An 18,267-nucleotide genomic window follows, 5' to 3' on the forward strand; every position below is an offset into this window, starting at 1 on the left:
TAGAGTCTGTGTTTTAGACTTGCTTTGTGTGTCTGATATAGGGAGCCCAGATATATAGAATGTGGGAAATCAAACTTGGTTTCATGTAAATGATGACAAGTCATTCTGATCTGTGCTGAATTTCACCTTTGAATTACCTGTTAAGAAGGGCCTTGCTGAGCAGATAAGTATTGTGGCTACAACTTATCAAAGAGAAAAACTCTCTTAAGAGCCTAAACAAATGAATATTTTGTTTCTACTCCAGTTATATTGCATTCACTAAAGCAAAACTTACAAATGGAAATAACTTGGTTAGCAATGAGTTTTGTTGTAGCCCATATCTGAAAGTAATAAAACTGTGTTGGTTTCCATTATTCTATTAGGTAATCCAAATTCTTTTTATATTCCCCTGACGGTCAGTGAATGCAAATATTCAACAAGCATAAGATTCCTTTGTGACCCTGTTTATCTTCTCTATCTTCTTTCTCAGTGACTAATGTTTCGCCAAATAACAACCGAATAACAATTACATGTTTTTTTCTAAAGAACATTTCTCTTTTCTTCTTAAGGCGTCAAGAAGTTAACTCATCAGATATTTGCTGGGTCTCCCACGGAGACACATACCACATTGAACTACTAATTTATAAAGTGTAGATGCATTTTTTTTTTTTTTTTATGTTCAGAACCACAGGCTCACTTGTCCACTGGGCAAGCGAGAGATCATAAGAGGGCATAGATTTCTGACTAAGTGAATGGCATATTACCCATCCAAAAGGAACAGCACAACTTAGCTTTCCCTAATGGGTGCCATGTTGGAGGACAGATCCACTGTGGCGAGAACACATAACTTTTGTAGAGAAGCTGGAAATGTGGGTTTTTCTCTAAAACCTCCTAATTTTGAAATGTTGACCCAAATTTCTTAAATTTTATGTGAACCCAAGTCATATTTAGCTGATGGGCCACCACAGTTAGTGACTTCTGCTTTATTCAAACATAAAATATTTCACAGAATGGAACTCCTCCTGATAATCTTTTGTATTTCAAGCACAACTGCCAGTATAATTTGTAGAAACACCCCTGATGAAGTTTTAACTTTTTACAGTGTCCAGAGCTTCTAATTATTTCTGTAAGAAAAAAATGTCATAACTTTGTTAAATATAAACTACTTGTTTGTTTGTTTTTACAGTGACGTACGTGCTTAAAATGTCACAATATCTATGTGGACATTTTTATAATTATTAAATATTTTGTGCTTTCAGTGTTCTCATACCAAGATGTTATTAGAGAAATTGGATGATTCAGTTCTGCCAAAGACTTTTCACTTGCTGTTGGTTATTGTTTTAGTGATATTTTCCTCTCAGAATGGTCAACTGTGACACAGTATGTAGAGTACAGGTTGAGGTGTAATTTTGTGACCATAAGTCAGAAAAAAAAAAAAGCAGTTTTTTAATGTGTATGCTTTTCAATAGATGGCAAAAAAAAAAAAATACTATAAAATCTTTATTAGAAATTGATTCTTCTTTGGGCGCCTGAGTGGCTCAGTTGGTAAAGCGTCCAAATCTGAGAGCGAGCCCCATGTGGGACTCCGTGCTGGGTGTGGAGCCTGCTCCAGAGTCTCTCTCTCTCTCTCTCTCTCTCTGGGTGTGGTGGGGGTCCCCACCCCCACTTGCACATGCACACTCTTGCTGGGGAGAAAAAAAAAAGAGAAAAAGAAATTGTTTCTTCTTCTTCTCTACAAGTATCTGTTATGATCATGAAAATAATTTTTAAATTATGTTGGTAGAAATACACAAAACTGAAAGGAAAAAAATAGCTCAAAGACCTTAATAACTCCAATAACTGGGCCTTTTTATCTCTCCACTGGCCAATCAGAAGACGACACAGGCACAAATGTAGGGGAAAAACTCACCCTATACAGCTCAGTAACCCCTGAGAACACCACTTTAGCTGTAACGACCAATCAAAATTAGAAATCATACCGATCCTACCATTCAGATTTGGGCTTGGGCCGTCAAGAAAAATCTAAATTTTTTTAGTTTTTTTTAAATATCTTTATGCCTGAAAAAGAAAATATGCATTAAAAATCATCTCCAAGACTTTAAATATTTTAAGTTTGGAGTCTTAAAGCCATAACTTCATGCATCTAGAAAGTTCATATATATACAACCCCTTTGTTTACCACTATGGTGAGATTACTACATAGACTTTCTAAATTAATATTTACAAGTGCAAGGTATTCTGAGTTGGTAGCATTATGTATATGATGTCTCATGAATCCGACAATAGAAAATAATTTCCTTACCTGTTGTAACTCAGATCCTCTGTTAAAGGACCTTAAAGTCAAAATGAATGATTTATAAAAAGTTTTTGTAAAAACAGTATTTTCATTACTTAATTTTTGTTCATAGTTAAATATGTATTTGTAACTCTTATTTGCCTATTATTTTTTTAAACCAGAGTCCTTACTGGAAGGAAGCCCTTAACATATTAAAACTGGTGGTGTCTCGCTCTGCAAGTCTTGTTGTACCCAATGATATACCCAAGACCTATGGAGGAGATCTAGGTTCTCCTGAAATTTCCTTCACCAAGATTTTTAATAATGTCTCTAAGGAGTTGCCTGGGAAAACCTTAGATTTTCATTTTGATATCTCTGAGGTAAGGTGCTCTATTAGAAATGTTTGTTCATTTATTCACCCATGCAATAGTAGGAAACGACAGGTGCTGTGAAAATGGGGTGGTAGTGGGGAAAAGCCCTGTCATTAGGGGCGGTCTACATACTCTTGGGAAAATGGGTGAGTAAACATTGTGAGAAGTGCTTTGGTTGGAAGTCAGAAGTACTGTAGGAAGATACAGCATGTACCTCTAACCTGATCTGCGTGTCGAAGCATGAAGTAAGCCTTGACAGGCTTATAGGGGAATTTGGGGAGGGAAGGTTAATGCAAGAAAGAGCAGGATGTATGAATAAAGCCTTGTAAGTGTGAGAAAGCATGGTGTTCTGGAAATTTCGGCACAGACTGTAGAGAATGGAGGTGTAGAGTAGGATGGGAGGTAGAGCTGAAAGCACAGGAAGGGGCGAGATCATAAGGACCTTGCATGCAGCATAACAAGATGGTGTTATCTTGAAGCGGTAGAAGCTTTTAAAAAAATTGTAACTGGAGTGGAAATAGTGGGATTTGCATTTTGGGAAATTCACTCTGGCAACAGAATGGAAAAATAGACCAGAGTGGAGGGGAGGGAAGTCAATAAGGAATCTGTTAGAATAATTAAAAAATAATGTTGGAATGTCTCTAGGCAATTGCCAAGGAAATGAAGAGGGTCAGGATGGGTTTCAGAAAGCCTAAGGAAGTCCTAAATGGGGTTTCCTGGGAAGGAGAGAGGAGGTGTACTAAGTAAGGAAGAGGCATCAAGGACAGTCGCTTTGCCAGCAAGATGAGTGTTGGTACTGTTCAGAGAGAGTGAGAAGGCAAGGAGAACAGATCTTGCCGGAATGGGAGGGTGATGAGGTCAGTCTTGACTAAACCAACTCTGACACTAAGACACATAAGCTGCCTAGTAGGTAATTGGATTTTAAGATCTGAAGTTTTGGAAGAAAACTTGGATGGAAGTAATCATGTAGGATCTTCAGTGACAGTTAAAACTGTGAAAGGAGAAATAGAACTAAAATAAACTACGACCCAAGAAGCCTAATACTTTAAAGAGTGATGCAGGGCCCAGTGCAGAAGGGAACCTGGCCCTTTATTATGTCACATATTTAACACAAATCTCACATAAAAAATTTTGACCCTTGTTGGGAACCCCCAGTTTATTTCCCCAACACCAGAACCCACTCTTATTGGCCTTGGAGCTATGAAAATCATCTTTTAGAAGCCAAAGAAGGAATTTTCAAGAAGGACGTTACTGAACAAGCATTGTAAGGAAGTTGAGAGTGATTTAAAAAAGAAAGAAAGAAAGATCCAGGGGCACCTGGGTGGCTCAGTTTTTAAGTGTCTGCCTTCCACTCGGTTCATGGTCCCAGGGTCCTGGGATCAAGCCCTGCATTGGGCTCCCTGCTTTGCGGGAGCCTGCTTCTTCCTCTCCCACTCCCTCTTCTTGTGTTCCCTCTTTTGCTGTGTCTCTCTGTCTCTCTCTGTCAAATGGATAAATAAAATCTTTAAAAAATTTTAAAAAAAGGAAGATCTGATTGGTTTTATATCAATCAGGATCACATAGATTAAAAAAATTATTTTGCTGTTTAGTCTTGGTATTAGAATTTATCCCAGGCTTATGGGTTATGTTTTTTAGATAGAAAGAAACTATGTTTGTTGCTAATTTTTTAGTTAATATCAGAATTCTAGCATAGGGCATGATGGAGAAACCAGGCTTTCCTGTTCCTAATTATCTTGTCTAAAGCAGTGGTAAGAATTCTCAAAACACTTGATATGCCTCATTTCAATTTGTTTCCTCAAGAATTCCCAAGTACCTGCTCTGCGTAGGCAGAGGGGATATAGTGGGGGAGCAGAGATGAATCACACAAGGTCCACAGGGCTCACGTGTAACACAGCAGTGGAAACAAGGACCCAACACCAAGCAGATGTCCACATGTAATTACCCGGATGTGTGGTATTAGGGAAGGCCTCCTTGGAAGTCTGGTGTCCCTATTAAAAGATGATCACAGGTTTGGTTGGTTGGTGAATATTGCATACAAAGGGTGCAGCATGTGCCAAAATGTAGGTCCATGAGAATGTGGTGTGTTTGGAAAACAGCAAGTTAGTTGTGCTGGAGTGTGAGCTTCAGGCAGGTGTGGTAGAAGCTGATGTCTGGGAGATAAGCAGGAGCCACATCATAAAGGGACTTGGTTGATACACAGATGAGCTTGAATATTATTTTCAAATATAAATTCAAGACACTTCACAAAGCCAGAATAAATATAAATGAGTTTTGGATAATCACAGAATTTTTACTGATACAAATTTGGGAATGTTATACATCAGATTTGGAGTAAGAAGCTACATAGGTATCTTCCTCTTTGGAGTTGTTACTTAACTTGAATATTGGCAGAAGTACATTATTGAAGCACATACAGCAATATGAACGGAAAAAACACCAAAATGTTAATAGATGCTAAATCTAAGTGATAAGATTACAGGTTTTTTTTTTTTTAAATCATCTTAATATTTTCTGAGGTTTCAAAGAGGATGTATTTTATAACCCTGAGGAGACATGAGGAGGTGGTGGTTTTTTAAAAAAGCAGATCTCTATTTAAAATAGGAATAAGGTCTCTGTAGTCTTCTCAGAGAGTCATTTTCAATAAAGCGAAGTCTCCAGATTTTAAAAAAAAAAAAAAAAAGGAAGAAAACATCATGGGCAGCCCCTGGTTGGCTCTTTCAGACAAGCGTGCAACTCCTGATCTTGGGGCTGTGTTTTGAGCCCCACGTTGGCTATAGAAATGACTTAAATAAACTTTTAAAAATAAATTTAAAAAAAGACATCACTACCTTTGATTTTTGTAACATCTACTTCATGCTAAGTAATCTTTCACCTTTTATTGTTTTTGGTTGTTTGTAAAAAAAAATAAATGTCCTTATAGATACAGTATTAATCCTTTCATGTTAGAATATCTGAGTCAGACACCACCATTTTTGTTTTTGTGCAGACACCAATCATTGGAAATAAATATGGCGACCAACATAGCGCAGCTGGGAGAAACGGGAAACCGAAGGTCATTGCTGTTACTAGGAGTACTTCCTCCACTTCTTCTGGTTCTAATTCTAATGCCTTGGTTCCTGTTAGTTGGAAAAGGCCACAGTTATCACAGGTACGTAAAAATAAACCATCAAAAGCAAAAATTTATAGAAGAATCAATTTTGTTATATGTACGAAAGCTCGAGAATTTGCCTTGATCGGTAATCCTAACATTCTGAATTTTTTTTCCCCTTAGCGAAGAACAAGAGAAAAGCTAATGAATGTGCTTTCTCTCTGTGGTCCGGAATCTGGTCTTCCAAAGAATCCATCAGTGAGTAACCATGACCGCACATGTAAAAGTTTTAAAAATCCCGTTGTTCCGTGAAGAAATGGAAATGCCTCCATCTCCTTGCTTGCCTCTTCTTGCTTCCCTTATTTTATGGTATTAACTAAGAATGAAAGAGATATTACTGGTCTCTGTGGCACTGGGCAGTTATGGTAATTAAGTATTCAGTCAGTTAAATGTTAACATGAAAACCAGATTAAAGCTCGGAGTTCATTGACAGAGGAGACCTATGGTGGCTTCTCAGGCACCAGTCCTCAGACACAGAGTGACAAAGCTGACTGGTGGCTTTTGTTTCTGTTTTTGTTTTTGGCCGGGGCTCAGGTTGTATTTTCTTCTAATGAGGATTTGGAAGTCGGTGACCAGCAGACCAGCCTAATTTCTACAACAGAAGACATGATCCAGGAGGAAGAGGTAGCCGCGGAAGATAACAGCAGTGAACAGCAGTTTGGCGTTTTTAAGGATTTTGACTTTTTAGATGTTGAATTGGAAGATGCAGAGGTAAGGATGTGGGCTCTCCATTATCATATTTATAGTTTACACTTGCAAGTTTAAGGATTTAAACTTGAATTAAGGATTTGACCATAGGATCTTTACTTGTTAAGGTGAAGAAGAAGGTACAAATCCAGTTAAATGGGTGATGGGTATTAAGAAGGGCACTTGCGATGAGTACCAGCTGTTGTAGGGAAGTGATGAATCACTAAATTCTACTCCTGAAACTGATATTACACTATATGTTAACTAACTGGAATTTAAAGAAAACTTGAAACTATATACACATATATATATGTCCATAAATTTTTTTTAAAAAAAGAAGAAGGTAAAAATCTAAATTGGGAACAAACATGATTTAGTCAGTAGCAGTAGTCTGAAACAAAAGAGGAAAGAGGAAATCTAATTTTTAATTTTTTCCCCAGAAAATAAAAAGTGAAAAATGGGTTTCTTCCAAAGTAGGTCTTTAATTTAGGGCATGCTTAGACTTAAATGTTCCACATGAGCCAAACAAGTTAAGATGCAGCAAAATGATTTTTTTTAAAAAGTATTAAAATTTATCAAACACCGTTTTGAAGTATAAGTACAGACGCTTACACTAAGTTAAGTTAAATTAAATGAACTTACGTGAGTACAAAGACTTCGGCTTTCTAGAACTTTCTCCTGTGGCATATGACCGGTATTCTACCTGTGACATCCTCACCATTTTCTTCTTCACGATGTAGCCAGCTCCCCCAAATGACTCATTTCGTTTAGCACCGGAGGGCTTCTTTCTCCTCTACACTGAGTCAGTCTAGAATCCGTTGATAGTTGTGTGTCAGCGTAGGTGATTTCGAAACGGAAACTAAGTCAGAAGCTAGATTTATTAGCTTACAGAACGAGAGAGGCCAGAGGTAGAGCTTATTCGGATACAGCTCAGTGAGGTCTCTGGTTACGTCTCTGCAGCCAGCGAGGCTCTGCCCCTCTCTGCACGTCTCTGCCAGATGCTTGTGTCCACAGCGCAGCAGGGTTCAAAGCAAGTGAGGGTCACTTCAGAGATGCTCTTGTGCTGAGGAAGTGGAAGTGGAGAAGTTGCTCTCCTAACATTTTTAGCACATTTCCCATCGTATGATTGGGCTACACTGGGACATTAGCTAATTTCTGGAAAGTCGTTGTGGTGGGGAGAATAGGATTGTCTCGACTGTCTTGGTCTATATAGGGACCTATTTCTGTAGCTCAGTCCCCTAAACTTCCAGCTCCTAAGCCTGAAACGTCTATGGCACATGCACTCTACGTGCGCTCTAAAATTTTTATAAATATCTCTATTCCAGAAGCCTTAATGGCTTGTCGTCTAGTAGCCACACCATTGTCAGTTGAGATGTCTTTCCCCGAAGAACTGAAAGTCACTCCCATAACTCTCTTGAAGGGATGTTTTCCTTTGGCTCTGATAGGTGAGGGGGAGTGAAACCTAATGGCCGGTGCCACGTCACAGCATTAGCTGCTGGGAGGAGACCCGTGTAGGGAGGGCCTCGTCCATGCTTCAGCCTTCCCTGCACTGAGAAGGATATGCGCGCGGTGGCCCTGGGTCCAACCAAATGCCTTTGCACTAGCTTGGCAGTGGACAGGCTTCCATAATGGCTCACCACCGACATGTTCCCGCAGACCCGGGGTCACCAGAGCCTCAAAACAAGTATTATTCAGCACCACCTAGGGCAGTGGCTTTTAAAGTTGTTGTGTTTTTTTTTTTTTTAACCATAATCCATAGTTAATACATTTTATATCATGTCCGAGTATCTAAATACACATACCTTTAAAATTCAAGTTTCAGGGCGACTGGGCGGCTCAGTCGGTGAAGCCTCTGACTCTTGGTTTGGGCTCAGGTCATGGTTGCGTGGGGCCTGGGATGGAGCCCTGCGTGGGGCTCCCCATTTAGCACAGAGTCTGCTTGCAGACTCTCTCCCTCTGCCATTCCTCCTGCTCAAGTGTGCTCTCTCTCTCTCTGTCTCTAAAATAAAATAAATATAATCTTTAAAAATGTTTAAATTAAATTAAAGTTTCAAGAATATGCAGCCTTGGGCATCTGGCTGGCTCAGTCAGTGCAGTATGACTCTTGACCTTGGGGTCATGAGTTCGGGCCCCACATGAGGCGTAGAGATTACTAAAAAAAAAAAAAAGAATATGCAGCCTTACTCTATTATGCACACTGATATTTCCTATTCTTTTCCATTTATTTTTCCCCAAAATGGCAGGCCATCACCCTCTAAAATTGATTTCACATCCCCAATTTGAAAAATATGTTGTAGGAAATAGGGCTGGCTTGAATAATCAGGTAAGAAAAGTGTGACGGATCGAAGAGGCCTGCGGCCCTATCTCAAGGGCATCATGAGCAGCTTCTAAATCTTTTGTAGTTATTTGCTTTTTTCATTTGAGAGTTTAAAATTTCTAAAGGCAGACAGGCTCCTGACATGTTTGTAATGGTAAGGTTATTTATTGTGTTTGCCTTTTTTTTTTAAGAACTCTATAAATGCTTCCAAGTTTATCCCATAACCTAACATGTCAGTAGTAACAAATATGGCTTTTTTTTTCTTTTTTTTCCTTTGGCAGGAGGGAGGGAGAGTTGTGGGGGAAGAAAAGAGAGAGCAAGAGAGAGAGGGACTCCTAAGCAGGCTCCACACCCAGCATGGAGCCCAACGCAGGGCTTGATCTTAAAATCCTAAGACCATAGCTTGAGCCGAAATCAAGAGTCTGATTCTTAACTGAGCTGCGCAGGTGCCCACCCCCGCCCCCGCCAAAATACAGTATTTGAATAGAACCTTAGTCAAATTAGATTAAAGATATTTAATGTAGTTTTTTCTTCAAGTCGGTGATTTGGGGAGGGTGGTGTTAATTTATGCCTCATAAATTAGGCAAATCAAATAATAAAGATTTTTAAAAACCTAAATATAGTCTTGCTTAAAACAGGGTAATAGGAAACACTTTGCTACAAATCAAATGGGACTGTTCATTAAACTTCTAAATCACCCCCAACCTGGAAAGCTACCCATGTGTATTCATTAATTCACCAAATAAAGATTGAGGGCTGTATGCCACTACATAATGATATTTGAAATATCTTGTAGGAAGATAGCTTTTCAAACTTTGACCTTTAGGGCCTCTGATAGCCTGAGAAACAGGGAAAGATTCTAGGGCCAAATGGGCAGAGCTCCTGGCTACCTGTTTTCAACCAGAGCAGTTTGGGTTTTGTACATCAGTTTTGCATGGTTGACTTCCATTTTAAATCTCATTTGAAATAAGTATTCCTGGGGTGCCTGGGTGGCTCAGTTGTAAAGTGGCTGCCTTTGGTTTGGGTCATGATCCCAGGGTCTTAGGATCAAGCCCCAAGTAGGTCTCTCTGCTCAGAGAGAGAGAGAGATAGAGAGAAAACAGTTCTCTAATAAATAAATAAATAAATTTAATAATAAATAAATAATAAAGATTATAATAAATAAAATATTTTCTCAAATAAATAAAATGTTTATTTTATAATAAATATAAATAAATTTTTATTTATGAATGAATAAATAAATTTTTTTTAAGAATGATTCTTTTGCTTTATTAAAAAATTTGAAAACCTCTACTCAGGACCATCCCTCTTGAGTAAAAAGGAAGACAAATCCTATTTGCCTGGCCAAATCGTTGTAATTTTTCACATCAGGGCTTACGAGAGAATATAAGAATTACATCCTTGCAGAAGGAGGGTCGGTTTAGAGTAACCAACACGTAACTTACATAAACCCATAAGTGGCATGAAATTGAAATCTGTCCTATTTCCTCTTGAACTTTTGATGTTATCCAGGGTTATCTTCTGATAGCTTTGATCTTGATCTTAAACTGTTTTATAGCAAAAAATGGGTTTAGCCAGAACCATCCTGCAGACTAAAATAATTGTGACCCTGTATGTTGTCGACTGAATGTGGGTATTTTAAGTCAGTTTTGCATCGTATCAAGTATTAAAATCCATGTAAACTTCGAAGATTTTCCTAAAGTTCGTGTTGCCAGAGTGTATCATAGAAATGTTGTTTTAAGTGTCTGTCTCTGACTTCTTCATAATATATCTTGCATAAAAAAGTAATTTGAATCACCTGTTGGCTTCCTACTCAGAGCTTAATCCAGAGCTTGAATCAGTCTTTGGGTTTGAGAAATCACAAAGAGTTTTCCCCCAAAGTGTAGTGTATATTTAAATGTTTGTCTTCGTTCTTTCTAATTCTGTGTGTTTTCCTTTTTGCTAACCAGGAACTGCAGGTAAGTTGCAGCCCGGTGTTGTGAACCGTTTATGTGTTGTCATTTGTGACGTATGTGTCTTCCTCACGGTCTCATCTGTGTTTGTGTGTTAGAATAGAAATGGCCTAGATGGTAGGTTTAGTTGGTCCCCGGTCACACATGATAGAAAGTCCAGAAAACTATTTAGTTAAAACAGGATCAACCAAATCTTTTGATCTCTTTAAGTATAAATATTTAAGGAAGTTTTAAAAAGTTTTGAGACTTTGAAGGGCTGATTGAAACTCTGCTTATGATGATGCAGTAAGTGCTTTTCATCCGGGTACATGTTTTCCTGGTGTAGCATGTTTGCCACCTGCACACGTACCTGCGTCTTAGAAACCACGTCTTGCTTTTCCAGGGTGAAAGTATGGACAATTTCAACTGGGGAGTCCGCAGGCGCTCGCTGGACAGTATTGACAAGGGGGACACTCCATCCCTGCAGGAGTACCAGTGCTCCAGCAGCACCCCCAGCCTGAACCTGACCAACCAGGAGGATACAGACGAGTCGTCCGAGGAAGAAGCGGCGCTCACCGCAAGCCAGATCCTCTCACGCACGCAGATGGTAAACGGTCACCTTCCCAGACGGCGACAGTCGCTCTCGCTTCCCCTCTTAACTTCCAACCTCGTCATTACTCTGTCCTGGTTTTTCTGATTTTCATTTCACCGTGGGTACAATGCACATGCTGAAATGAAAATTAGAAATTGCACTGCTGGGGCGCCTGGGTGGCTCAGTGGGTTAAGCCGCTGCCTTCGGCTCAGGTCATGATCTCGGGATCCTGGGATGGAGTCCCGCATCGGGCTCTCTGCTCAGCGGGGAGCCGGCTTCTTCTCTCTCTCTCTCTGCCTGCCTCTCCATCTACATGTGATTTCTCTCTGTCAAATAAATAAATAAAATCTTTTTAAAAAAAAAAAAAGAAAGAAAGAAATTGCACTGCTAATGCAGCATTCCGTGCACGACAGGACTAAGCATTTACGTGGAGGCTGAGCACCCCTTAGCGGCTGAGAACGTCGCCTCTTCTCTCCGAGTGATGGCGAGTCCACCTCTGAAACTAATAGTACAGCATATGTGAATTCAAACAATAAATTTTTAAAAATTACATATAGGACCAAAAAATAATGACTCTCAGGTCAAGATAGACATGGTTACGCGGGGCTTTTCCACATTTGTAGTTTTTGCCTGGTGAGACCTACCTTGTGTGAGCCGAGGCAGCACCGATTCCATCGGAGACAAAAGGGGGGGCAGAGGTCATTGTAGGAGGTCAAAGAAGCTCTTTCTAACAAAGCTCCCCACCTACCTGATGACAGACAGTCTGTTCCTTGTGGCCTTTGTGACCATCCCCGACCCGTGAGCGAACTCCTCACTCTACTGTCTCTCCCTTCAGTTGAACAATGATGGCACCGCGGATGAAACAAGGCCGGACCCCCCCGATTTACTTCTTCAGTCTCAAGATTCCACGGGCAGCGTCTCTACAGAAGAAGTGCTTCAAATCAGAGATGAGACCCCAAGTTTGGAGGCTTCTCTAGATAATGCTAACAGCCAGCTGCCTGAGGTGGGGAGAAAGGCGGGCTGGTGCTTGGCCAATCTGGGCTCGTTTTAGCAGCCGGTTACCTCCCTCGCTTGTCTTTTGAAAGAGTTTTCATCTGATAACTTGATTTGTGGACAGTATTTCTAACCTGTTCGGTTATTTTATTTTAAATGAAATAGACAAATCTGATAATTTAAAAAAAAAAAAAAAAAAAAAAAAGAAGGAAAAGCTGCTGGATTAAGGAAATGACCTGCAGGTTAAAAATAATCTTGAGTGTTTGAATGAGCCTTTCATGTCGCCCAGTATGATTTTAGGTCAATGGACAGACGCTTCCTGGGGGTGGCGAGCATCTTCTTTGGGGCTGGATCTTGGAAGGGCCGCTTTTTTGGTTTTTCTTCTCTTTTTGCTTTGTGTTGGGGTTTATGTGATTGGTGCTCTGATTGGGATTAAAACCTCAGGCCAGCTGCGTTAGCGGTTGGTTAAAGGAAACCTTTTTAAAAGACGTTGGAACTACTAGTATTATGACTTTTGGAAAGGCCTGTGAGAAGTAAGCCAGATTCCAAGCTAATGACTGACCAAAAATAAGTAAGTATTAGTTTTCTTGGTGGTTTTTTTTTTTTCTTAAGATTATTATAGATACTCTTTCTTTTCTTTCTTTTTTTTTTTTTTTTAAACTATAATTGCTATAGATTTGTCATATGTGCTTTAATGCTTTGGTAACTATTAGGAAAATACTGTATTTTTTCACAGGTAACCAAACTAATGTTACTAGATCTTACTATTTTAGTTAGTTGAATTCTCCTGTTCTTATTAGGCTGACAGTGTAAAAAATTTTTAACAGTAACCAGAGTTTGAGGTGAAGGCATTTTGGCATTTTTTTCAATGTATGACTAGTATGGCTTAAGTGTAGATAACTCAACAAATATTGAAATTTGCCTGCATGCCAGGCATTGAGTTAGGTGTTTGAATAAGGCTTGGTGACCCCTACTCTGAGGAAGTGCATTGTCTATTAAGGAAGACAGAGAAGGTTGGGGAGAAAGGCATTACATTTCTGTATGAGAAACTTAGTAAGAGCCATATCCCGGGCTTTGTGAAAACTCAGGAGAGGCTGATCAGCTGTACAGTGGGGTAATGGTGGTGAAGGACAGGTTTCGTGGCATCTGGGACATTGCGGGCAAAGGGACATGTGGAAAGACAAAGCAACGTGAAATAACGTGGTGTATTTGGGTAACAGCAGGAAATTGAGTATTTCTAGAGAATGAATTGGATGGAGGAGGAGGAAGAGGAGAGATGGATAGGGTCCAGGATGAGAAGGGTCCTACGTGCCACACTGAAGACTTAGACTTGACCTCAGGGTGATCACAAGTCATGAATTTTCACTGTTTCAAGAGATACCTGTTACGTGACAAGTACCATACCAGAACCCTAGGCGAGAGTACAGGCCGTGCAGGTATTCAGTGATTTAACCAATGTTTCCTGAGCCCCTACTGCCTGCTGGTTGCTATTCTGGTCACTGGGCATATGGCACTATGTGGAAAAAGGCTCCTGGTTTTCTGGAGCTTAATTGTAGTAAAAGGAATGATAAACAGGTAAGACAAATAAAATATAAATAACATATCAGAAAGTGATCTTCCTCTTAGTTGCACTGAGAAAATCTAACAGTAACGTGGAATTGGTGAGGAAGAAAGGTGGAGTGGCGTTTGAGGTGAAACCTAAGTGACAAGAAGATGTGGGGGGGGCAGTGTTCCAGACTGGGGAGGCAGCAGGTACAAAGGCCCTGGGGTAGCCGAAAAACAGGCCACCCTGAGGCTTGATCCTGGGGAGCAGGAGAGCTGGATGGAGAAGGAGTCAGAGAGGGTCCTGTCTGAGAGCCACACAGCAGATAACTGTCAGAGGGTTTTAGGCAGAAGAGGGACAGGATCTGATTTTGCTCTTTAAAATCTCTCTTTTTGTATGTTGAAAAGGAAAGGAGGTTCTAGTACTCGTCACATGAGCTCACAGACCAGGCGCCTGTCATCAGGGGAAGGCACCGTCTGGTTTGTGTTCTAGCAAAGTCTCTCTGTTGGAGGTGTGGGGGGTGGGCAGGAGGAGGCTGAGATGGGGAGATAAACCAGAACAGTATTAGCAAGAGATAATGGGGCCCGAAAGAAGTCATGAAACGAGGCATGTTTCCAGGAGAGGACCGACCAGTTTAGAGATGCACTTGAAGTAGACTGTATTCCCTTCACTTGTTGGGAGGCTTGTTGTGTGAGTGTTAATTCCTAGTTCATAATCTGTCAGCTGTATCCGGTTTGGATCACAGCATGTAAAAAGGCCTCATTAGAAACAAGGGAGGGCGCCTGGGTGGCTCAGTGGGTTAAGCCGCTGCCTTCGGCTCAGGTCATGATCTCAGGGTCCTGGGATCGAGTCCCGCATCGGGCTCTCTGCTCAGCAGGGAGCCTGCTTCCCTCTCTCTCTCTCTGCCTGCCTCTCTGCCTACTTGTGATTTCTCTCTGTCAAATAAATAAATAAAATCTTAAAAAAAAAAAAATTTAAAAAGAAACAAGGGAACACAGACTCATACTAGAAATACCCTCTTAACAAAAGCAGTAAGGTTAATAGTTGGGTGTTGTCATTTTGTTTACTTGACAAATGGGAAATCTTTTATTTTGGGTTATTAAAAGAGCTATAATCACAGTAAACTTCTGATAGAAATCACTCATTTATTGGAAACAAATTGGAAATTCACATATATTTCTGTATATATTGGAAACTTATTTCAGATGGGACAGCCGCTCATCCAGCAGGACTGTATTTGATGGCTTCTCTCTAAGACACTATAAAGTTCCTGGTGACATTTTTTTTTCCCTAAAGGAAAAACACCTCACTTTACTAGGTTTATTTCCTTTATCAGTTGTGGGTTTCATTTTCGCCGTAAGCTTTGTGACACAGGTGAATGAGGATGATGGAGATATTCATAAACATAGTATTTCATTAGTAACAGTTCTGTTGACTTAAAAATTATCACCAAAATAGGTATTTTAGCCTAATGTGCTTTCCCCTGTCATGCCAAATAGTGACAGACGACCTCAAATTGCCCTTTTTTAAAAAAAGTGTGAAACCACCGAAGTAATGAAACAAAACCATAATTCTGTTTTTTAAAGCAGTTTCTTAAGAAGAGGAATTAATTTTAATAGGTGAAATACTTTATGAATTAAAAGGAACATTGTTCCTAGAACTGTTTGAGAGCGGATTTTTTGTCCCTTAAATTATGTTGCTATCGGGAGATGAAACAGAACAGGCTACAGCATTTCGTGTCATGACAAGCTTTAGAGCCATTTGCTGCTTTCTTCTCTGTAATATGTACACATCACACTTGGAGCTGTTAAGGGATTAAGTCCATTCTTCATTTGCATTTATTAGAGAAACCTTCACAGATGAATTTCTTCTAGTATTTATAATAGCTTAGGTATCAATTCATGGATGGCAGAAATTATTCCTTATAGGAAATGAATCTTTGAGTGTAATTGGATTGGGGGGGTGTTTGCACATATACGCATCACTGTGTAGTAAGATAAAGTTCAAGAAAATTTGATTCTCATAAGGCACATACAACAGTGGAATCCATTCCATGAGCCCAAAAGCCTCTCTTCATAAAATCTAGGTGTTCCCAGGAAATTTCAGCATGTAGTATATGTTAATAATTACAGATAAAACATCTATTTTCTAATTATTATTCAATAATAAATCTCAACCAGATACAAGTATAAACTTATGAAAAGTGAGGACATTAAACTGAGAAGTTTGGTGGGTTATTGCAACCTGGTATATTCAAATTAGTATAGATGGAAAGATTCAGGCTAATAAAATCTCTAGATGTAGAAATATCTCTAGCACTATCACAGAAACTCTTTCCAGATAACGAATGCTTACCGCTTTAATGGCCAAATCTTTTTTTAAAAAACTTCAGATACAAACAGCGTATTGAATTTTTTTAGAATGATTGAAGTTTGTGGAATGATTCAGGAATGATGGGTCCCATATTATTTAAAAATGCTATTCTGTGCAGAGTCAGAATTTCTCCTTTCCCGGCCGCACTAACCTCAGGCCAGTGTTCCCGTGATATCCTTCGTGTCTTCCTGCCACACTTCTGTGCCATTCCTATCTTCTAAGTCCTCTTCCCTGAAATGCTGTCTTGGTCTGCTTGGGCTGCTTTTACAAAATATGAGAAACTGGGTAGCTTATCAATAATGAAGATTTACTTCTCACAGTTCTAGAGGCCAAGGAGTCCGAGATCAAGGTGCCAGCGGATTCATTGTGTGTGGCGGGGCGGGGGGGCTCTCTTCCTGGTAGCTCTTCTTGCTGTGTCCTCCCTAGTTGGCTCTCTGGTCTCTTCTTGTAAGGGCACTCATTGCATTCCTGAAAACCTAATCACTGTCCAAAGGTCCCATCTCCTGGTACACCACACTGGGGGTGAGAGTTTCAATGTAGGCATTTTGAGGAGATAAAAACGTTCAGCCCATGTCAGTATCACTAACCCATCTTGGTCATACCCCATCACATGGTATTTCCTCCAAGGAGACTAGTCTCCATGCCTTAACCAGATGTGACCTCTCCCTTTTTTGAGTACCCGTAGTCCTCTGTATATTGTTTGTAATATTTACCTAACACTTAATGTACTCCAGATGACTACTATTTGCATATTAGATTAACCCCATTATTAGGTTGTAAGCTGATTGGAGATAGTTACTGATCTATCCCAGAGCACCCAACCCAGAATCTGGTCAAAATCCTTCATTCATTTTATGATATAGATGAATTTTACACATGTATAAACTGTGGCCCAGACTGGTCTAAGGTCAGGGGATGTCTCCCTTACTTTTCATGTTTTGGGAGAAAAATTGTGCTTTGAACCAAGAGGAAAAGAAATGACTGCACAACTAATTAGTAACTTAGGACTAAGCACCTTTGAAAAGGAGCTGATCTTTACTCCTAAACTGAGATCACAGTGCTTATTTTCAAACCGATTAAACTAACATCCGTGCACATTAAAATTAGTGTTGACCCCGGAATGGGAAAAGACATTTGCAAATGACCAATCTGATAAAGGGTTAATATCCAAAATCTATAAAGAACTTACAACTCAACACCCAAAAAATAAGTAATCCAGTTAAGAAATGGGCAGAAAACATGAACAGACATTTTTCCAAAGACGACACACAAATGGCTAACAGACATATGAAAAGATGCTCAACGTCACTCATCATCAGGGAAATACAGATCAAAACCACACCTGTCAGAATGGCTAGAACTAACAACCCAGGAAACAACAGATGTTGGTGAAGATGAGGAGGAAGGGGAACCCTCTTGTCCTGTTGATGGGAATGCAAGCTGGTGCAGCCACTCTGGAGAACAGTATGGCGGTACCTCAAAAAGTAGAACTTACCCTATGGCCCTGCCATTGCACTACTGGGTATTTACCCAAAAGATACAAAAATACAGATTCACAGGGGTACATGTACCCCAATGTGTATAGCAGCATTATCAACAATAGCCAAACTGTGGAGAGAGCCCAAATGTTTACTGAGTGATGAATGGATAAAGAAGATGTGGTATCTGTATACAATGGAATGCCAGTCAGCATCTAAAAGAATGAACTTTTGCCACTTGCTAGGATGTGGATGGAGCTGGAGTGTATTTTGCTAAGCGAAATAAGTCAGAAAGACAAAGACATGATTTCACTCATGTGGAATTTAAGAAGCAAAACAGAGGAACATAGGGGAAGGGGGAGAAGAGGGAAGCAAATTATAAGAGCCCCAACTACAGAGAACAAACTGAGGTTTGATGGAGGGAGGTGAGCGGGATGTTGGGCTAAATGGGTGACGGGGATGAAGGCGGGCACTTGTTACGATGAGCACTGGGTGTTGTATGTAAGCGGTGGAGCACCACATTCTACACCTGAAGCCCATTTTACCATATATGGTAACTAAGCAGAATTTAAACCAAAAC

At 40.0% G+C, this 18,267-nt stretch overlaps 1 protein-coding gene across 8 annotated transcripts in view; it reads left to right on the forward strand.

The window, feature by feature from the left end:
- The window catches only part of FRYL (FRY like transcription coactivator), a 260,634-nt gene that overhangs the window by 220,918 nt on the left and 21,449 nt on the right, over positions 1-18,267 (forward strand). For all 8 annotated transcript variants that reach the window (XM_044225780.1, XM_044225783.1, XM_044225781.1 and 5 more), the window contains 6 exons: positions 2,437-2,634; positions 5,612-5,773; positions 5,897-5,971; positions 6,308-6,484; positions 11,112-11,315; positions 12,136-12,303. In XM_044225780.1, the coding sequence (XP_044081715.1) occupies positions 2,437-2,634; positions 5,612-5,773; positions 5,897-5,971; positions 6,308-6,484; positions 11,112-11,315; positions 12,136-12,303 (984 nt within the window). The remainder of the gene's footprint in view (positions 1-2,436; positions 2,635-5,611; positions 5,774-5,896; positions 5,972-6,307; positions 6,485-11,111; positions 11,316-12,135; positions 12,304-18,267) is intronic.

Source organism: Neovison vison, chromosome 11, assembly GCF_020171115.1.
Source record: "Neovison vison isolate M4711 chromosome 11, ASM_NN_V1, whole genome shotgun sequence".
Classification (NCBI taxonomy): Eukaryota; Metazoa; Chordata; class Mammalia; order Carnivora; family Mustelidae; genus Neogale; species Neogale vison.